At 41.1% G+C, this 23,169-nt stretch overlaps 1 protein-coding gene across 3 annotated transcripts in view; it reads right to left on the reverse strand.

Annotated features, from left to right (window-relative positions):
• PAPOLA (poly(A) polymerase alpha) overlaps positions 1–23,169 on the reverse strand; it is a 277,966-nt gene that overhangs the window by 28,099 nt on the left and 226,698 nt on the right. For 2 of the 3 annotated variants that reach the window (XM_030215241.1, XM_030215239.1), the window contains 3 exons: positions 14,518–14,618; positions 14,057–14,277; positions 3,563–3,634 (listed from right to left, as the gene is read on the reverse strand). In XM_030215241.1, the coding sequence (XP_030071101.1) occupies positions 3,563–3,634; positions 14,057–14,277; positions 14,518–14,618 (394 nt within the window). The remainder of the gene's footprint in view (positions 1–3,562; positions 3,635–14,056; positions 14,278–14,517; positions 14,619–23,169) is intronic. The other variant, XM_030215240.1, reaches the window with a different exon arrangement.

Genomic DNA, 23,169 nt, shown 5'->3' on the forward strand with positions numbered 1-23,169 from the left:
CCTTCAATCTCAGTTCATGTTCTCTAGTTCTATCGCCTACCCATCTCCAGAAAAGGTTCGTTTGCGGATTAATACCTTTCAAATATTTGAACGTCTGTATCATATCACCCCTGTTTCCCCTTTCCTCCAGGGTATACATGTTCAGGTCAGCAAGTCTCTCCTCATACGTCTTGTAACGCAAATCCCATACCATTTTTGTAGCTTTTCTTTGCACTGCTTCAATTCTTTTTACATCCTTAGCAAGATACGGCCTCCAAAACTGAACACAATACTCCAGGTGAGGCCTCACCAACAACTTATACAGGGGCATCAACATCTCCTTTCATCTGATGGTCACACCTCTCTCTATACAGCCTAGCAACCTTCTGGCTAAGGCCACCGCCTTGTCACACTGTTTCGTCGCCTTCAGATCCTCAGATACGATCACCCCAAGATCCCTCTCCCCGTCTGTACATATCAGACTCTCACTGCCTAACACATACGTCTCCCATGGATTTCTACTCCCTAAGTGCATCACTTTGCATTTCTTCGCATTGAATTTTAATCGCCAAACCTTAGACCATTCTTCTAGCTTCTGCAGATCCTTTTTCATGTTTTCCACTCCCTCCTGGGTGTCCACTCTACTACAAATCTTAGTATCATCCACAAAAAGGCAAACTTTACCTTCTAACCCTTCAACAATGTCACTCACAAATATATTGAACAGAATAGGCCCCAGCACCGATCCCTGAGGCACTCCACTACTCACCTTTCCCTCATCTGAGCGAATTCCAGTAACCACCAACCTCTGGCGTCTATCCGTCAACCAGTTCCTAATCCAAGTTCACCACGTCGGGTCCTATCTTCAAGCCTGCCAAGTTTATTCAAGAACCTCCTGTGGGGAACCATGTCAAAAGCTTTGCTGAAATCTAAGTAGATTACATCTATAGCACGTCCATGATTCAATTTTCCGGTCGCCCAGTCAAAGAATTCAATGAGATTCGTTTGACACGATTTACCTTTGGTAAAATCATGTTGTCTCGGATCTTGCAACTTATTGGCTTCCAGGAAATTCACTATCCTGCTTCCATTACTTTTCCAATAACCGAAGTGAGGCTTACCGGCCTGTAGTTTCCAGCTTCTTCCCTATCACCACTTTTGTGAAGAGGGACCACATCCGCTCTTCTCCAATCCCACGGAACCTCTCCCGTCTCCAGGGATTTATTAAACAAATCTTTAAAAGGACCCGCCAGAATCTCTCTGAGCTCACTCAATATCCTGGGGTGGATCCCGTTCGGTCACATGGCTTTGTCTACCTTTAGATTTTCAAGGTTGTTTATACACACACTCTTCCGTGAACAGTGCTATATGCACTCCATTCTCATATGTACTTTTGCCAGCCAATCGTGGTCCTTTTGTCACCCCTCCTTACATTTCTAGCCATTTGTTCTTCCGCTTGCGCTTTCGCCAGACGTCTCTCTCTCTTGGCTTCTTTCAGTTTCATCCGGAATTCCTATCCGTGTTCCTCTTCTTGAGTTTTTCTGTATTTCAGGAACGCCAACTCTTTAGCCTTTATTTTCTCAGCCTCTTGCTTGGAGAACCATATTGGTTTCCTTTTTCTCTTGCTTTTATATTTAGTCTCCTTACATAAAGGTTTGTGGCCATATTTATAGCTTCTTTCAGCCTGGACCACTGTCCTCCCACTTCTCGTATGTCCTCCCAGCCCATCAGCTCCTTCCTCAGGTATTCCCCCATTTTACTAAAGTCAGCATGCTTGAAATCCAGGACTTTGAGTTTTGAGTGGCCGCACTCCACTTCAGCTGTCATATCAAACCAAACTGTTTGATGGGCACCCACTCGGACATTTGACACACTATCCCCATTTGTGAGCACCAGATCCAGCGTCGCTCCCTCCCTTGTGGGTTCCGTCACCATTTGTCTGAGCAGAGCACTTTGAAAAGAATCCACGATCTCTCTACTTCTTTCCAATTACGCAGATGGAACCTTCCAATCTACATCCGGCAGACTGAAATCTCCCAGCAACAGCACCTCTCTCTTTTTTCCCAACTTTTGAATATCTGCGATCAGATCTTTATCTAGTTCCTCCAATTGTGTCGGAGGTCTGTAGACAACACCCACGTGGACAGAGGTTCTATCATCTCTTTTTAAGGTGATCCATATCGCTTCTTCCTTTCCCGAGGTCCCTGTCATTTCAGTCACTGCAATATCATCTCTCACATAAAGAGCTACTCCTCCACCTTTACGACCATCTCTATCCTTCCTAAATAGATTAAGTCCCAATGAGTCAGCCAAGTGCTGTATCAAAAAACGTTCTCTAGGTATGACCAGAAATGATACAGTCTGATCAAAGAATTTTCAGTTTTTAACTTTCAAATTCCACTAGAATATAACTTTCCTTTAGTAAATAAATCTTTATTCTCAATAATTATAGCAGTTTCATCAATGTAAAATGCAAATTTATAACCAGTTGGGAGACTAAGTTTGTGGTTTTGCCTAGGACTGGCAGAACCTTTCCACAAAGTTAGAATGCTACAGAACCAGAAGCAGTTAGAAAAGCCTATCCTCTATCAGAGCTAGGCAGAAAAGGAAAGAGGGTATTATTTTTTTTGTTGTTTTTGTCTTTTTGGGAGTGGGGGCAGAGTTAGAAGACAGAAGTGCACCACAATACAGATTCAGGTATAGTGGGGATGGAATGGATCTTAACAGGGATGGGCAGGTTAGATTCCAGTGATGTGTCTTAACAATGTTTGCACCATGTAAGTGTGCCACGAGATGAAAAAGTTTGAAAATCACTGGCCTAGATACTCAATTTCTATAACCTTTCCAAGATATAAATCATAAAAGATACTTTATTGATCACTTTTGTTCCTCTAATTGTAAACTGGCCATTTTAAAAGCTTACATTCCTAAGAAAAGTGTGCCTTTTTGTATACGATTTGTTCCCAGATGTTGTTAGGCCAATTCAAATCTGTAGAAAAGCCTTCCTACAGCAGAAACCTAGCTCTGACTGTGGAATGCACTTTCTTTCTCAAATTCCCCTGCAAGTGTCTAGTTAACTATGAGAATAAATGTGGTTTCTTGGATCCAGGTCATCTTAACTTCTTAGTTCGAAAATTTAACTCTTCAGAATCAAAATCAAGACAAGCAATTATGTAAAACTTAATCTGATATCTGTTTCAGAGAAGATGGGGATATTAGACATACTAGAATTTGTGCCTCAGATCATTTTTATGCTTTGTCTCTGATAACTCAGAATTTTGCTCTGTTCCCAATGATATGGGCCCGATACATACTTTGCTGATTACTTTCTGTTGTATAAGTTATTCTTGCATTTTCTCAAATGTTCATGTACATATTTTTGAATTACTTAAAAATTGAATTGTTAAAATATTTCAGATCTCTTCCCATTATGAATGTTTTACATTTTAAAGGGTTACGTTTATGTTCTTTTATTGTGGAAAAACGGAGGAATTTGAAATTGCTATTTTTTGTACAAGATACTCTTACATTTTCATGAGTCTCAAATTATTAGTTTCAAAAATGTCTTCAAACTAATTCATACCTTAACGATGTTGGTTTCTTCCTTGTCATGATCATCTGTATCAAGGACAGTGGTCTCTTCATTTCCATCATGCTGTAAAAATAGCAGAATTTTTAATGAAAAATGATTAAATTCAGATTTCTGCTACAAGCACTTAAAAATTCATCTTAATGTATCATTGCAGTGGCTTTTAACTCTGGTCCTCTGGTTTAGCTTTTAGATTATGCACAATAATTAGTACCTCTAAGAACCAAACCAATATTCATGGGTTCAATTACAAAAGACCTGAAAGTTAGCATGAAGAAGGGGCAGAGAAATACCACATAAATATGTATCCTCCAACCTTGTTCATAATAAGCAGGTAAAAGATACTATGGCCAAAGCTCTAGTTGGCAACCTTAAGGAAGGGACTAGGGTACATTAGCTGACACACTGGCAATGCATATGCAAACTGCAGCACCAAAAAAAATGGACATAAGCTTGTGTGCATTAATGAGAATAAGGAAAGGTAAGTACTAAATATTTTTGTCACATATGTATAAGCTGCTCAACCATTCTCAAAAAATGATTTTCAAATGTTATCAAAGCACATAAATGGCCATTCAGCTGATAAAGGAAACAAAAAGGTTGCAAGATCCCCAAAACAAGAATATTTTCCTAATGAAAATGGATGATTGCACACAAATTTCATGGAGTTTGCAGGTATTGTTTTCACAATCCCATCAAGCCAAGGGACAACAGATTTCAATACTATCAGAAGAATGCCTTATGGACAGTTTGCTAATAGAGATGGTCGGACCTGGAATATTACATGTCAGAAGAAAAATGGAAAAGGTTTGGCAGAGAAAGGGATTGTGGGTATGATCTGGTTAATTTCTAAATGTACTGCCTCAAAGAATCAAAACTATTTGTAGTTGGGGTGACCTTTCCTTATTGTTTTCTTCAAGGGCTTAAGTTTCAAAAGGTGGAATTAAGTTGAATGAAACCAAACTCCACTGTCAGCCATATAAAGAAAGCCAAAAATTGAAACAAGAGGAAATAAATGGAACAGCAGAACCATTACAATACTATAGAACTGAAAGGAAGAAAATGCTATGAAGTTACTTTTGTTTTCATTTTCTTAGCTGACTCCATTCCTGCCAATTCTGCACACCTTTTTAAACCAGGTCTTGCTGAGCTATTTTCTGTCTCTCTATTTACTGAGTCGTCCTAAAATTAAGTGTACAAAATAAAAATGGTTATTTTTTTTTTTTATATACACAGATTTGTCTGTTCTCTCAAGGGCACAGAGAAGTACTGTTTCCTTATTGCACTATATTGTTCCACTGATTTTCCAATTTGCAATTTTGCATACTATAAACCAGTTGCTAGATCTCTGCTTTGAAACAGAAGTTATCCACGTGATAACATTAACCTGTTTTAAAGTTTTATATTTTCCAAAAAGTGCTAAAAGTCAGAATTGATAGCACCAAAACACATTCTTAGATGGACAGTTTACAACTGCAAGAACGGCTAAATAAAACTGGCTTCTCACTCACACATGCTCCTTATGCTTTATGATTAGAATAGTTATGGTCTTTCAGAATACCACACTGACAAAACAGTACAGTGTACTCAAAACAAAACTAATACTTAGACCAGCCATTCCCAACCCAGCCCTCGGGGAACACCTAGTCACACTGGGTTTTCAGAATATCCACAATGAATATTTGATTTAGATATGATGCAATTGCAGTGCATGCAAATCTCAAATATTCACTGTGAATATTTTGAAAACCTAATGGGACTAGGTGTGCCCCGACGACTGGGTTGCGAATGGCTGCCCTAGACACCACTAGATGTCAAAGTTAAAAATGCTACCTAATAGTCTTTTATTTAATGACAGCAAAAAACTTCAGGATATACTTTGGGCAACTAATACACTGTGGTAGAAAATATTTATAATGTTTGCTTCCAAGTAAACACATTCTTGAACCTCAGAACCTTGTTTGTTTAAAATGTAATGATTTTTATTAGGAAAAATATATAAACAAGACCTGAAAGTCATACCTGTATATACAAAACCTGAAGATCAAAGCATGAATTGTTAGAAATATTTTAACAACAAAATAAGCTATCCATGACGCCGACCCACATGTGAGAACAATCAGCCTGCTGTCCTCGGAGAATACCTGCTACAGTTAAGTATCTTCGCTATCTGTAAAGTGTGGTTGCACTGCATGTTCCTTGTGATGCTGGGCAAGTCACTCCATTGCCCCAGGTACAAATAAGTACCTGTATACAATATGTAAGCTGCATTGAGCCTGCCATGAGTGGGAAAGCGCGGGGTACAAATGTAACAAAAATAAATGATATAAAAGTTTTGGTCCTTCCTATTATTGCACACATCACACTGAATAGTTTCTAATCTATAAACAAAATGTATTATTAGACAAAGGAAACCTGAGTAAACAGTTTTTAAATTATGCCATTTAAGAAACAAAAAGTTATCCAACATCCATATCAACCATGTGAAAAACTGACAGACCCCTAAATTTAACGGGTTGCTCCACTTTTAACAGCAATAACCACAACCAAACACTTTCTATAATTTGATAATGTGTCACATTACTGTTAAGGAACCTTGAACACTTTTTTGCAGAATTGTTTAATTCAGACACATCCGTAGGTTTTAGTGCATGAACTGTTTGTTTCAAGTCCTGCCACACATCTCTATTGGGTTCAAGTCAGGAGCACTGCATACATCTAGTAGCGCTGTAGAAATTAGTAGAAGTAGACTGACTAGGGTCAATGCAAAACTAATTTTTTTTCTCAGCCATTCAGATAGACTTGCTTTTGTATCACCATCTTGCTGCATAACCTAATTAGGCTTCAACTTCAGCTCACAGACAGATGACCTGACATTCAACTAAGAATTTTCAGGTACACTGCACAATTTATGGCCCCTTCAATAATGGCAAGTTTTTCAGGTCCCGAAACAGCAAAAGCATCCACACATCCTCATGCTACCCACTCACCAAGTTTGACTTTTGCTATGATGATCTTACTGTAGAATGCCGTACTTAACTTTGTGCCAGACATGAGACCCATGTTGTCCAAAGAGTTCAACTTTTGACTTTTCTGTCCATAGAATATCCCAAAAGGCTTGAGAATTGTCTAGGTTAGTTTTTGCAAATGTGACACAAGCACTGGTGTTATTCTTGGATAGCAGCGGTATCCACTTTGCTATTTTCCCATGAATTCCATTTGTGCCCAGTCTTTCTCATTGTGGAGTCATGAATACAGACCTTAGCTGAGGCTTTGGATGTTCTTCTCGGATATTTTGTGACATTCTGGAGGAACTGTTGCTGCACCCCTGAAGCAATTTTGGCAGGTCAGCCACTCCTAGAAAGAAACTGCCATGTTTCAAGTCTTCTCCATTTAGAGATAATGGATCTCAGTGTGGTTTGATGAAGTCCTGAAGCTTTCAGAAATGGCTTTGTAACCCTTTCCAGATACATATTTCAATAAATATTTTTCTCAGCTCTTCTGGAATTTCCTACTTTGTGGTGACTGTTTCACTCTCATGGTAATTCTCAATATATAGTGAGGTTTAAATTAAACATGACTGTCTGAAATCAAGCCTGGCTATGTGCAATTAGATGAATCCAATATCAATTAAATTAGGTCAGTTGGTTAACTGTATAACTAAGGAGGCAGTTACTTTTTCACATGGGTGATATGGGTGTTGGATAACTTTGTTCCTTAAATAAAGAACATTTAATTCCCTTAATTTTTGTTGTTTAAAATGTATACACTACCAGCATTTCTAAAGCATTAGAAATAAAGATTCAATACCTTTTTTTCTTGGCCTAATATATGTATATGATCAATTTTCAAGAGCTATGCTCCTTGTTAAAGAACAAAATGACAGCTGTGTGAACACATTTTTCCACAGCAGACTATTCCAACAATGACCTAATGATACAGGAAACAAAACAGCAGCAGACCACCAAGATGGGGATAGAAATAACCATTTGATTGACAAATATGCTAAAATCTTTTAATTGAATTTTTAAAAAATCCAACATGGCCATGTTTTGGAAAAGACTGCATCAGGGATATAAACAGGGGATACCCAATAATGGACTTAAGACTAACCCTGTAGAATAATACTATCACACAAATTTCAACAAAATCAACTTCCTGATCGATACAGGTCATGTTACATTACTGACTCCTCCCCTTCTGCTCTAATACAGCACAGCATCATAAAGGATTCCTGAAGAAGCTGTCCCTCCACAGTCTTAATGTGACATCAGCTCAAAAGAGAACCTCTACACTAACAGTAAAAGAAGTACTTAAGAGCCATGAAGGCTTATGCCAGTGCCATAAGACCTATTAAGACAACTATATTCTCAGCAGGAAATAAATAGATCAGGATTTGCTAATGCATCTCTTCTACCTTTGTCCAGTCATTCCAGAGAAAAGAAATTCTCCTTCACAGCCTCAACTAATTATAACAGCTGTGGAAGAATTCTTAAAGGACCAGTAGGGATCTGGTAAGTCTAGACTTCCTTCTCCAGATAAAATCCATGTTGGCTAAGCAACACCTTTCAGATTTCCTCTCAAAAGGTTCCAATTCATCTTGCTTGCCATCTAATTCCTCCAGGAAAAAGGGCACACCAAAATCTGGGTGAAAATTAAGCACAAACAATTGGGAATTGCAAGGTTTACCATATGATCCTTCCCTGCAGCAGCCAAAGAATGAATCTCAGCCACAGGATACATCACATTTCAAATTCCACCAGATAATCTCAAGAGTTATCCTTATCCATACAAGAAAAATAGGACCCAAGATCAGGGTTCTTAGGCATACTAAAGTATCCCAAGGGCACAGTGGTACTGCGAGTCCAGACGATCCTTAACAGCAAGTGGTTCGATTTTAGGACCGCCCCGATGCAGTTTTGAAACAGGGTCTTGTCGGTCGGTCTGTTATGACAACTTGCGATTAATAAAGAAGTTGAAAAATATGTGAGTGCTAGGTTGTTCTGTATACTGTCACAAATATATATAACTAGTAAAAAAAGGCCCGTTTCTGTCAGAAATGAAACAGGCACTAGCAAGGTTTTCCTCAGAGTGTATGTTTGAGAGGGAGTGTGTGTGTCAGAGTGAACTCATCTTGCTGCTTCACTCACTTTTTTTATTATTGTTTCACCTCTTAACCAGACCTCCCTTTGTTAAGGATTTGCCTTCATCAAATAGTTCTCAAAAGCATTCGGCATTAAGGTCAGTGTTACCACACATTATCAATTTTTGAGTCTGCCATTTATTAATTTCTTTCATCAATTTTCTGAATCTGCCATTAATTGATCACTTTCGTTTAATTTTTATTTTTTCAAACATATGCATATATGTGCTATAATCTTTTATGTGTTTAGACATGAGAATTCTTTGACATATTTGTATTTATTCATGTGCAAATTGTATTTATATAAGCACACCATTTTATGTGTTTATATATATATTTATTCATTGTTTGAGCCCCCTTTTTTAATATATGAGAGGATTCACTTAATTTTTAATGTGTATAAATTCACCTTTGAATGCATTTGATTATCCATGTTTAATGTATCCAATCCACACTGCTTTCTTACTTTGTGTAGACATGAGAATTCATTTACATATTATTTATTTATTTATATGTACATCATTTTTATACAAGCACACCATTTTTTTTCTTTACATATTTTTAAATATGGAAGGTTTTATTTTATTTTTTGATGAATTTAAATGTTTTATTTTCTTAAAAATTTAATCATCTGTTTAAATTCATATTCATTCTTAAATGCATCTAATTTGTTATTATTATACATACTTTTTTATATAATAACATTTAAAATTATAAAATTAATTTTAAATATTTAAACGTATATATATGTTTTATATTGTTTTTATAATTTATGTATTCAAAATTTGATTATAGACTCCTGATGCAGGCCTAACGGCCGAAACACGATGTTGTGTCGAGTCTTTATACCTCAATAAACATCTTTATTATTATATATCCTTTCAGTCTTTGGAATCCTTGGTCGCCCTCCCACTTTTATTTCATTTCTGGTTCATTCATTATATAATCTGAAAAGATTACAAACATTACAGGATGCTAATGAAGCACCCTGAATAGAAATTCAAACTCCTCTCCAAAGGAGAAACACACTAAAGGGTGGATTCTCATCCTGACACAGAGGAACAAAAGCACCTGTGGGCTACCAAGCAGCAACACTTTGACCAAGCAACAAAGGTTGCAAATTGACTTTATAAGGACTTATTCTTCACATCCTTGTCTTTTATGCAGGATTCTCTAAAAGCTGATTGCTGTAAGTCAGAATAGGGGAATATATACACTCTGCACTTCACCCTTAAAATCACTAAACTTAAAAAATGTGATAAATGGAACAACTGTGACTGTCTGGGAAAAGTGGACCCATGACATGAAAAATCAGCCACTCAACGTTTTGGATTTGCTACTTTAGTCATCTTTTCCCCCAAATATAGACACAAATGCTTTTAGACTGAAAGGGCATGGAAGTTCATGCTCTGTGAAACACCAGTACAATCAGTGTGACCATTGCAAAGCTTAGAAGACAAAAAGAAAATGAATTCCCCTGGACCTCCAGACCCTGAAGGAGAATCCCTTGTATTGGAGAAGTCAAGAAGGTTGCTCTAATCTTAGCGAAAACTACCCAAGAAACCAAGGTTTCCAAGGAGAAAGTCCTAACAAGTATGGCTAATAAACATAGCATAATATTTTGATGGGCCCGCATTCAAGTACCTCTAACTCAGAGCTTGTTCTTTATTTTTATTTTTTTGTTACATTAGTACCCCGCGCTTTCCCACTCATGGCAGGCTCGATGCGGCTTACATGGGGCAATACATGGGGCAATGGAGGGTTAAGTGACTTGCCCAGAGTCACAAGGAGCTGCCTGTGCCTGAGGTGGGAATCGAACTCAGTTCCTCAGTTCCCCAGGACCAAAGTACACCACCCTAACCACTAGGCCACTCCTTGGCAGCATTGCTATGAAGATGCTGCCAAGAAACCTCAAATGGACATTCCCAAAGAACGAAAAAACTGCAAATATCTCCTAGTAGAGGTGCCATATCTTCAGACCGAGAAGACAGATACTGAAAAATGTTAAAGAATATTCTGAATACTGGTCAAATACCCCCCCCCCCCTAAAAAAAACAAACAAAAAAAAAAACACACTATCACCCCAGTCAGATAAGTAGAAGGTATGCTAGTGTTGAAATCAAAGCTTCATGTGTCCGACTGTAGCCCCGTTTCCAAAAAGACTTCTCTTGCCCCTTCATGGAAAGAACAGAGCTCCTATAACAGTGGATGAGCTGCCAGTTAAGAAGCAGGATACCAAGGGCCAAGACAAAGGTTTGCTCCCCTTCCCCCCAGGCTCAGAGCACTCCAGGCAGTGCCAACTGACGCCAAAATAATCAAAATAGGGAACATCATGGCTGACATCTCATTCTAGATTGCTGAACTGGAGCAACAGTGTATACCTATTGAACAAGACACAGGTAAGAGAAAATCCAGAGCCTCAAAAGTGTAGGGGACTCAAAGAATACAAAGTTCTGTAATGGTCTGAAGAGACTAGAAAATAGATTTCATAAACCGCCACAGATTGCTGCACCTGCCCGTAGCTCCATAATTGAGGCTGTTTGTGGCAGAGATGCAACTATATTCAGAACAAAATTTCTATAAGCCAAGATTCCAAAAATAAAAAACTACTGAATCTGTATCCAAGAAAATCCAAATATCCAAGAACTTGAAAGAGATGGTGCCATTTTGTTTGTAGTTTGATCTACTGAAAATATGTGAAAGTCGAATAAGCACATGTTCCTGAAGAAGCCAAATATGGCTGAAACGGCGGCCCCATCAAACATAAGCTAAGTGTTGCTGTTTATGCATTCGGCCCTCCCACTTTGAATTGCACATAAATGTTTGCACTTTTGAATTTCAGTTAAATCACTTTAAAAAACGAAATTGCATAAAAAAGAAAAAAATACAAGGAGTTTTTAATCCCTATGATATAAACTAATCAACGGTTAAATTTATACCCGTTGTAACCTAGGATTTCAATAGAAATCAAACAAAACATGGAAATGAAAATAAGATACCACCTTTTTTATTGGACATAACTTAATACATTTCTTGATTAGCTTTCGAAGGTCGCCCTTCTTCCTCAGATCGGAAATAAGCAAATGTGCTAACTGACAGTGTATATAAGTGAAAACATTCAAGCATTACTATAACAGTCTGACAGGGTGGGAGGATGGGGGTGGGTAGGAGGTATGCATGGGGACATCAAAGCGTATCATTGATATTCTAACAGGATGGGTGTGGATAGGTGAGGGGAGGGTGATCAACAGAGACATACAGCTTTATGGTTTATAATGGGCTAGGAACCCCAGACCCTTGTTAAGTCCTTTCTGTTGGGTGTTAAAATATTCAATCATTCTGACTTCAAAGGTCTTACGTTCTTGTATGGTTTTAAAGTTACCTTTCAGGATTCTCACTGTGAAGTCACTGGTACAGTGTCCTGGTCCTGTAAAATGTTGGCCAACAGGCGTGGGAACCCTACTGGCACCAGTATTGTTCATGTGATGTCTATGTAAATTGAATCTTGTCTTAAGCATCTGGCCTGTTTCTCCAATATAGCATCCTTCGTTACATTTTTTACACTAAATGATATATACCACATTGGAAGATGAGCAAGTGAAAGATCCCTTTATGTTGAATATCTTTCCTTTGTGGATGACTTTGGGGTCCTGTGAAATATTTTGGCATAATTTGCAACTGGATAAATTACAGGGAAGTGTGCCCTTCTGTTCCTTTTCAGTCTGTGATGGAAGTTTACTTCTGATTAGCTGGTGTTTTAAGTTGGGTGGCTGTCAGAAGGCCAGTACTGGTGGGGATGGGAATATCTCTTTCAGTAATTCATCCTCCTGGAGTATAGGTTGTAGATCTCTTATGATTTTCCTGTTTTTCCAGCTCTGGATTGTATGTCACTACAAGGGGGATTCTGTCTGTGGATTTTTTCACCTTGTACTGTAGCAGATTCTCCCTGGGTGTTTTGAGGGAGGAGGCAATATTCTTGGAGATTATTTTGGGGTTGTAGCCTTTCTGTTTGAAGGATGCAGTCAGGCTTTTAAAGTGTCTGTCTCTGTCCCCTGGGTCAGAGCAGATACGGTGGTATCTTGTGGCTTGGCTGTAAATGATGGATCTTTTTGTATGTGAAGGATGGAAGCTGGAGTTGTGGAGGTAGCTGCATCTGTCTGTGGGTTTCTTGTATATAGATGTTTGTATACAGCCATCACTGATTGAGACCATGGTGTCCAAAAAACTGACTTTTTCTGGGGAGTAGTCAATTTTGAATCTGATTGTAGGATGGTATGTATTGAAGGCAGAATAAAATTGTTTCAGAGTTTCTTCACCCTCCGTCCAAATCATAAAAATGTCATCGATGTCTTGCTGTCCTCAGTTATTACGTTATTTATTTTTTAAACCAAGACCAGTCAGAGGGATATCCATATACCCATTCTGGGTAAATCAAACTACCACCTTCAACCCTCTTGCTTTGCATATTTTTACAGCTTTGAAAACAAATTCAGAGTATAATTCAACTTACAATTTACTTGTACATTCAGGCATTACCTATTATCTCTTTCACTGACCCGTTGAAGGGAGAATAACTTTAAAAAAAAATCATAGAAGTATTAAATTATTCTCATAAAGCTGTCCACTGCCATTTGGGAATGTGTCCCACTCTTGAATACAGCCTCTACTCCCTGGGCAGGCATGGAAGGGAAGTCTTCACTACCATATAACAGCAACACCAACTGGACCAACAGAGGATGTACATGTACAGGGTTTTGGAAGGAACTGCCAACTCTGGCCTCTAATGACTACTGTAATGATAGCTAGATTTTGGGGAAAGACACATAAGGATAAGGGGAAACGATAAACTGCTGCAAATGAACAAAGCATAGCAGAGATCAGTCCCAAATGAACTGGAAGCAAAAATGAGCAAAAGGAAACTGCTGAAACTAATCTTGTAATCGCCTGATTCTACCAATATGAATTAACAGAATATCTGTGTGACATCTGAGCTTTGCAAGAATGAGGCACAGGGGTCTGTCCTGTCACACAAACACTGCGCTATACACATGTCCCAAATTAGTCCAAGTGATCAATTTGGTGCCTAGAGAGAACCTAAAGGATTTCAGCACAGAAATAGAACTGTTTTACACATAATTCATAAAAACAGCAGAGTTGGGTTAGAGCAATGGTCCATGTAGCCCAGCATTCTGTCTATGACAAAGGCACCTAAGTTATTAGCAACATCCAGCAGACCTAAACCAGAGCCCATCTAAATGCTCCCTTTCCATTTCATACTTAAAGCAAAACCCTTTGATGATTCATAGCCATTTATACAAATGTTTAGTTTTAGAAGGTAAACTTGCCTCTTCCTGTTTAGTTTTCTTAGGACTCTCCTCTTTAGGAGGAGATGATGTTCGTTTGACTCCTGCAACTGGACTAGGTAATTTGGCTGCTGTATTTCCCAAACTTCTTGGTGACTGGCTTACAAGCCGGGTTGAGGAAACAATTCGAGTCACAGTAGGCTTTGGTGATGGTGAAATAGCTGGCTGTGTGGCAGTTTGAGGAATGCTTTCACTTGAAGTACCTAGGAAAAAAAAAAATATATATATATATACACACCCTTTAATAGATTCTGGCCAGGTACATTTCAGTCTGCAAAAGACTTAAGCTTTTAGGTATCTAAATCCATAAACTGTTAGTTGTAGCTTCTACTAAACTCACAATGGGTAAGGAGTTTGAGAGGTTGAAAGCAACAAAGCTTGTCATACATAACTTATAAAAACAGAAAATCTTGCAGAATGCATCACTGCATATTGTTCCTTACCCCCTGAGCTTTCACTGGAATTCGTTAGTGGCACAGTTAATTCAGAAGCTTGGATATTGGTCACAGAGGTTGCTGTTACAGCCGGAGAAGGGCTGTTTCTGCTAAAACAAAATGAAAATACTTTTATGCTAAATGGCTAAATGCCAGCAGACTAATCAACAAAGGCTCATTAGAAAGTTACATATGCCATTACAAGCTCTTATGTGGTACTTATGAGAATAATTTCAAAAAGAGAAACCTGGGAACCTCTGTATTTGTAGACAAGTTTCTGCAGTCCTTTGTTGTACACATCCATTCTTACATATGCTCTCTGAAATTATGCCAAACACCCCTCTGTTTAGCTACTCTAGATACTTGAGGCTTTAAGTTGTACATACAACTTTGGCCCGTCATCCAGTCAAAATTCAAATTCCCACAGATTTACACCTTACCTCTTATTAAAAACTTTACGATTTTCACAGCCAGTTTTACCAAAAGGAAAAAGGGAAAGTTAAGGGGGCTCCACTAAACCCTGACATTGCAGGTTTGTATGGAGTCATTTGAAGCTCAGTGCCTCTATTAATTTACCTTCTAGCCATATATTTTAATTTGGAGCAGGTCATTCTTGCTTTTTTTTTTTTTTGGCATGCATAGTGCAGACAAAACTTATATGTGATCCTAACATTTATCTACAGCAGGGATTTACAACCCAGTCCTTGAAACATCATCATAGCCTAGTTTTCAAGATACCCACACTGAATATGGCATGAGATAGATCTGCATACAATGGAGTGCATGCAAATGTATCATGTATATTCATTGTGGGCATCCAAAATAAACCAGAATGGTGGGTATGTTGCGAGAACTGGGTTGAGAACCTATGATCTACAAGTCGTCTTCTCAGATATTCCCATTACATGACATGACACATGCTTCAGCACATCCATTTTCAGGAAAACTACAGATAAAAATAAGCTGCTTCTACTATTAATTTCTATAGCACTACTAGATGTACACAGTCTCCCTAAATGCTTACAGAATATCACAGTGGAACAATTAAAAAAAAATCTTTGTAGGCTCTCTTTAGTAGACCTCAAACTGCAAACCTGGTACATGACCAAAAACTTATTACAGAAATATCTTGGGAAGTGATTAAACTTTCCTGCAAGCAGGCACTTACTCAACTGGGTTCTAGTGCTTACCACTAGTAATGCATAAAAGAAGGGAGGATACCAGTACTTACGTACCTTTGAGAGGCAAGACTGATACAGTCTCACAAGTGAGGCAAAACTGCACCAAATTGGGCCTACTCATCCAAAGCTCAAACCTCTAGAAAGGCTTCTGGGCATTCACAGGTGTTCTTGTGATAAGCTTGGAATTCTCCTGTCAGTCTTTTTGCTACTGAGCTGTGCCTCCTCTCCTAACAAATAAACTTAAGACTTTGCTAGGCACAATCTGATGCATTCAAAACAAACCATAAAAAGTTTAATCCATCACAATTAGCATGCCAAAAAAGAAATCCACAGGCCATAAGACTGCAGTGAAAATGTTCTAAGCCACTACCAGGAGCAGGCTCCTGCTCTTCTGTGACATCAGGAGCTGCTCTTCTGGTGCTTAACTTCTACCCTTGAGCTCAGAAACGATTTCCCCAGCATTGATTCATTGTGCCAAGACTACTTCCCCCTTTAACCTCAAAAAAATTTAGCACTGAAAGGGCTTCCCTAGCTTTGACTCACTGCTACTCCATTTCTCTGAGCTCTAGGAAAGGTTATGCTTGCATTTGTATGCCTGAAACCTAAGTAGCATTTCAACAGTATTTTAGAACAGTTCTGTTGAAATATTTTCATATGTGTACAACATTAGGATATGTAATGATATATGGTTTATCTATATTAATACCTTTGAGCTACATCAATACAACAGACCTTCAACTTTATAGTCATGACACACTAATTGAACCTTTCTCCAATAATTTTATTCTTATCCATAATTAACAGCTGTGCAGAGATGAAGCTATAGTGTCTTTACATTAATTATGTTGGACTACTTGTCTTCTCTCAAGAAAAAAAAAAAAAAACGTTTTCTTACCTGCTAACCTTCTTTGAGTGATGCTAGACCAGTCCAGATGCATGGGTTTATATTCCCCTACTAGCGGATCCCTTATGTGTCAGATTAATTTCATTCCTTTTTTTTTTCCCCTTCCTTAGGTTGTTGTAGTTTGGACTGAATATGTAAACTGTTGTCTACTGGATAATGTAAATCGCTTTGATACTTTGTGATATTGCGGTATAACAAATTTTACAAATATAAAGGTCCCATTCAGGTTCCACTCACCCTGTATTCCTGCAGCAAAGACCAACACTAAAGCCAAACACTAAACCTTCAGCCTTTGCACAAACATAACAGAAGGGGGGGAGGGGAGGCAGCGGTTTGACAATCAAGCCAACCACCCCATCCTCAAGATCCAAGGAGAAACCAGTCAGAAAATCAACAGCCTTAAAAGGAAAATCCAATTCCTGCAGAAAAAAACAAACAGGCAGAAATTGGAGTAGTGTGAAAATATCTGGGCTGGTTTGAAATGACTAAGAAAATTGGTAGGTAATATTCAATTTTGCCTTCCTTATTGTCTGCCACACCAGTCCAGATACATAGGATGTACCCCTTGCAGGCCTTACTTAGGGTGGAAGGATGATAAGCCTGCCCTCAAAAACACCAACCCTGTTGGTGGTGCTCGACTGTATATACTGCCTTATAACTGCCAGTGAATGAGTTCAAGGAAGTTGGTTCTACAGATTTCTTCAGGAGGAATGAATCTATATTCTGCCCCAGATGCAGCCTATGCCTAAAGAGGCTCCATAACAGCCAGGACCTTACAAATAAGCTGAACTTATGGCTTCCTTGATCCAATGGATGATAGCATTTGGCCACTACTCTCCCCACCATTTTTTTTAAACCACTGATCAGAATGAATGGATGAGCCAACTCGAAGAAAAGATTTGTCACCTTTAGATACTACATCTGAACTCCATGTATATCTAGTGATAAAAGCCTGTGATAACACAAATATATATTTTCTGAACTTTAAAAGCTGACATGCACTTCCAAAATCCTTATGGCCAAACAACTAATATATTCTTGAACATAAGATCTTTAAGCACTGCCTTCCTAATCAGTTCTAATTGAAAATTCATGAACGCTTTAAAGACCCTGCTGAAGTTCCTGGAAGATTTGAGGATATTTAACCCCTTTGATGAAGCATACTAAATCCGGATGGCTGAACCCCATCCTTTGTGGTCAGCAACAGCTATCTGTTCCTAAAGAGAATTCCAACCTCTTGGCCAGCCCTTCCTGCAAAATGCCAGAATTATCAGGAATGAAATGGAGGCATCCTTCCACATTACAAATCAAAGATACATAATACTCTTAACATATGCCAAGGATGTGGAAATCTTCTTGCCCAGAACAGCTGATATAAACCTTTTGCCAAATAGCCTCTCTCAAGCATGAATTCGCAAGTGAGGCCATAAAAGAAAGGGGACATGGGATCCCCAGAAGACCTCTTTATGGCCAATGCCTCCTGGACCAATTTGGTGCTATAAAAATCACTAGCTCAGAGTGGCATTTGAACTTTCTTTCCTTTGTGTTTATATTGTGGTCACTCAACCAGAGTACTTCAACAGAGACAAAAGTGAGACAAAGGCCAATCAGCATCCAAGTCCATGGACCCTTGCTTCCTCTGAAATTTCTGGCCTTGGTGTTCATCCTAGTTGTCTAAGTTCATCAAAGGCTTGCCCCAATGATAGACTGAAGGAAAAAGGCCAAATCTGCCATTTTCTATTCCCCTGGATCTAACATGTTCCTCCTCAAGAAAACATATAGGATATTTTGCCCTCTCGCTACATGCGTTGCTAAGATAGCTGACAAGGTTTCAAAGCCCATGACAATATTACTGATTACTTGGACACCCCCCCGGTTCCCTCCTAACAAGTCACACAAGAACTAGAGAGTCCAAACCTACTTTCCCTGAATCGCTGGCAGTCCTGCAAAGCTCTGCACCACATTAATCTGTAGTCAATTTAAATATGTGACTCCTACAGAATACTACAGTCCTTGGGAGACCTAACCCTGACAATAAACCCGCCCGCCCAAGCAGGCATCTATTGTGACAATTATATCCACAGGGGAGATTCTCTGCCTCACGTTCCTCTCTTCTAGCCACCATGACAGATTGATCTTGCATCCTCTGAGTGGAAGCCTAATGTGGAAGCCTAGAGTGAATGAACTGTTGGAAAGAAAAGAACTTTGAATAGGTCTCAGCTCACCTATGGCACCAGATACAAAGACACCATCACAGACCCTAGTACCTGAAACACCCAGTCCAGGGCTCCTGTAAGGTAAAATTATGTATAATCATACCTGATAATTTTCTTTCCATTAATCATAGCTGATCAATCCATAGACTGGTGGGTTGTGTCCATCTACCAGCAGGTGGAGATAGAGAGCAAACTTTTGCCTCCCTATATGTGGTCATGTGCTGCCGGAAACTCCTCAGTATGTCGATATCAAAGCTCCATCCGCAGGACTCAGCACTTAGAGAATTACACCCACGAAGGGACACTCTGCCCAGCTCACCACCGCCGAAACGGGGGAGGGGAATTAACCCAGCTCATCCCCACACAAGTGGGGGAGGGGAATCCGTCCAGCTCATCCCCGCGGAGCGGGGGAGGGACACCACACCCGCCGATGCGGGGGGATCTGGCTTATCCTGCAACCGCAACCGCGGGAGGAGCTGACTGACCCTAACACCGCCGAAGCGGGAGGGGTACAAAGCTGCCCTACAGCCGCACGAAGCGGGAGGGAGTGCCGGCAGAATTTATGTCTCAATCCAGCCCCGTAAAACGGAGGGGAGAGGAATGCAGCAGCTCACTGTAACACAAACTCGTCTCAACTCTTGAAGAATCCAAGTGAAAGAAGAACTTGAACACGAAGTCCTCCTGAAGTAACTGAAGGCTAAACTTGAACCTAAAATTCAACCAGAATATAAACAGTACAGATATCTGGGAGGGGCTATGGATTGATCAGCTATGATTAATGGAAAGAAAATTATCAGGTATGATTATACATAATTTTACCTTCCATATCATCAAGCTGATCAATCCATAGACTGGTGGGATGTACCGAAGCAGTACTCACCCAGGGCGGGACATAGAAATCCCTGACCTCAACACTGAAGCTCCAAACCGGGCCTCCGCCCGTGCAGCCACAGTCAAACGGTAATGCTTGGAGAATGTATGAGCCGAAGCCCACGCTGCCGCCTTGCATATCTCTTCCAAGGAGACGGATCCGGCCTCTGCCATCGAGGCCGCCTGAGCTCTCGTGGAGTGAGCCTTCAGCTGGATAGGCGGCACCTTCCCCGCGGCCACATAAGCCGCTGCAATGGCTTCCTTGACCCATCTTGCCACTGTAGGCTTAGCAGCCTGCAGACCCTTACGAGGACCTGCAAACAGGACAAACAGATGATCCGATTTCCGGAAATCATTGGTCACTTCCAAGTATCTGAAGATGACTCGTCTCACATCCAGATATTCAAGAGCGGAGTACTCCTCTGGGTAGTCCTCCCTACGAAAGGAAGGGAGACAGAGCTGCTGATTCACATGGAAGCGAGAACCAATCTTGGGCAGGAAGGAAGGCACTGTGCGAATAGTCACTCCTGCCTCAGTGAACTGCAGAAAAGGCTCTCGACATGAGAGCGCCTGGAGCTCGGAAACTCTTCTGGCTGAAGTGATAGCCACCAAAAAGACTGCTTTCAACGTCAGGTCTTTCAGAGATGCCCTCGACAAGGGTTCCAAAGGCGGCTTCTGCAATGCTCTTAGCACCAGGTTGAGATTCCACGCAGGCACCACTGAGTGCAGAGGAGGGCGCAGGTGATTAACTCCCTTGAGAAAGCGCACCACATCTGGCTGCGAAGCCAGGGAAACACCCTTCAGGCGGCCCCTGAAGCAAGCCAGAGCCGCTACCTGGACTTTAAGGGAACTGAGCGACAGGCCTTTCTCCAGACCTTCTTGCAGGAACGCCAACACTGAAGAAATTGGAGCAGTGAAGGGAGAAAGTGAGCCTGCTTCACACCATGCTGCAAAGATACGCCAAACCCTGGCGTAAGCAGTCGAAGTAGAGCGCTTCCTCGCTCTCAGCATAGTGGCGATGACCTTGTCTGAGAAGCCCTTCTTCCTCAGACGCTGCCGCTCAATAGCCAGGCCGTAAGACCAAAGGGAGAGGGATCCTCCATCACCACGGGACCCTGATGTAACAGGCCCTGCTCCACTGACAGCCGCAGAGGATCGTCGACTGAGAGCCTGAACAAGTCCGCATACCAGGGACGTCTGGGCCAATCCGGACCCACCAGGATTACCCTGCCGGGATGCTTTGCCACCCGGTCTAGCACCCTGCCCAACATGGGCCAGGGCGGGAACACATAGAGGAGCTCTTGTGTCGGCCACTGTTGGAGAAGAGCATCTACTCCCAGGGATCGAGGGTCCCGTCCTCTGCTGAAAAAGCGCGGCACTTGGCCATTGGCCGATGACGCCATCAGATCTAGGCTCGGCTGGCCCCAGCGCTTCGTGATGTCCAAGAACGCCTGAGCAGATAGTTGCCACTCTCCGGGCTCCAAGGTATGGTGACTGAGAAAGTCCGCCTTGACATTCATGACTCCGGCAATGTGGGCCGCTGAAAGCTGCTCCAGGTTCGCTTCCGCCCACTGGCAAAGACTCATAGCCTCCTTGGCTAGAGGGGCGCTCTTGGTACCTCCCTGGCGGTTGATATAGGCCACAGCCGTGGCATTGTCCGACAGGACCCGTACAGGCTTCAACACCAGTACCGGGATGAACTCCAATAACACCAACCGAATGGCTCTGAGTTCCAGGAGGTTGATAGACCACTTGCCTCTGCAGGAGACTAGCGCCCCTGCGCTGTCCTTCCCAAGCAGTGGGCTCCCCAGCCCATCAAAGAGGCGTCTGTCGTGACGACAATCCACTCCGGGGTCACCAGAGGCAATCCTGCAGACAACTTGTCTGTCTGCGTCCACCAGCTCAGCGCCTTGCGCACTGCTGGGTCCACGGGAAGGCGCACAGCATAATCCTCCGACATCGGAGTCCAGCGCAGCAGCAGAGATAGCTGTAGTGGTCTCATATGAGCCCTGGCCCAGGGCACTACTTCCATCGTGGCCGACATAGAGCCCAACAGCTGCACGTAGTCCCAAGCCCGAATAGGAGAGGCTACTAGGAACTAGTCCACCTGAGCCTGAAGCTTGACAATCCGATTGTCTGGCAGGAACACTCTGCCCACTTGGGTGTGTGACCACCACCTGCTGAGATAGAGAACATACTGAGGAGTTTCCGGCAGCACATGACCACATATAGGGAGGCAAAAGTTTGCTCTCTATCTCCACCTGCTGGTAGATGGACACAACCCACCAGTCTATGGATTGATCAGCTTGATGATATGGAAATATAGAATATCCCAGTCCTGATCTTGAAATGTCCTTTCTACATGTCAAATACGATGCCTTGGTACTGCAGGGTCTTGGTGGAAGTCAGCTTGTTTTTTTGATGTTGACTGTCCACTCCAAGCCCTGAACAAGCTGAATCATTCCTGCTTTCAGGGATCACCTTTGCTCTATGGATTTTGCTTGGAGTAACCAATTGTTTAGGTAGACATCACAACAATTCCTTCCTTGTGAAGCACTGCAGTTACCAACAAAAGTTTGGAGATACCCTCTATGCAGTAAACTAGACTATAGAAGAGGCCCGCAACTGAAGTATCCTCAAGACCGTAAACCAGCATGAAATATATGGAACTAAGCCTCAGTGAAGTCAAACGTCCTCTGCCTCATGGCCACAGGGTCAGCATATGGCGTCAAGCTACCCACAGGGTCCTATTGACCTACTTAAGGTCTAAAATTGGTCAGGAAAATACCCTTCATTTAGAAATCACAAAGTACATAGAATATCTTCTTCATCCATACTCCAGCCAAGGTCTTATTTGCCATTACTTTTGAGGCGAGGCGGCAGGGGGATTCCATAAAAATACCTGAAAGGTAAAGCACAAATCAAATCCACATAAGTCTCTAACTTCCAGAACCCAGTGATCTGATGTGATGTTGGTCCACCTCTTATAAAATGACAACAGATTACCTATGCACTCTGTTGAAAGTGAACCTCACAACTAATCTCCTGCACACACACACACCACCTTGCCCCGGTTCCTCCATCCTTGCCACTTTATTTACCTCCACAGCCACTGTGGACTCTCCTGATATATTCTTTTTCACAAGTACCCTAAGGACAGGGATTATCCCTTGAGTTTACTCAGATATACCTTGGATGCAGAATCCAACCAATTACAAAATCACATTAATCTCGACTGATGCAACAATATTTTCTGTCAATGAACAGATCTAATCAGAGGGCATCGGCCTGTAAAGAGCAGCCCTGCAGTCACACCACCTCCTTATCTTCCATAGAGGTTCTGCTACCATACCCTCTGGGAGCTTCTATATCAAACAAAATGAGCTCTAGCCATGTAACTACCCCCACACAGCCACCTACAGGGAGTATGCAGAATTTCAGAAGGATGCTTTAACAAAGCCTACATCCTCCTATTCTGTGGGTTTTTGAG

This window comes from Microcaecilia unicolor, chromosome 9, assembly GCF_901765095.1.
Source record: "Microcaecilia unicolor chromosome 9, aMicUni1.1, whole genome shotgun sequence".
In the NCBI taxonomy this organism is placed as follows: domain Eukaryota; kingdom Metazoa; phylum Chordata; class Amphibia; order Gymnophiona; family Siphonopidae; genus Microcaecilia; species Microcaecilia unicolor.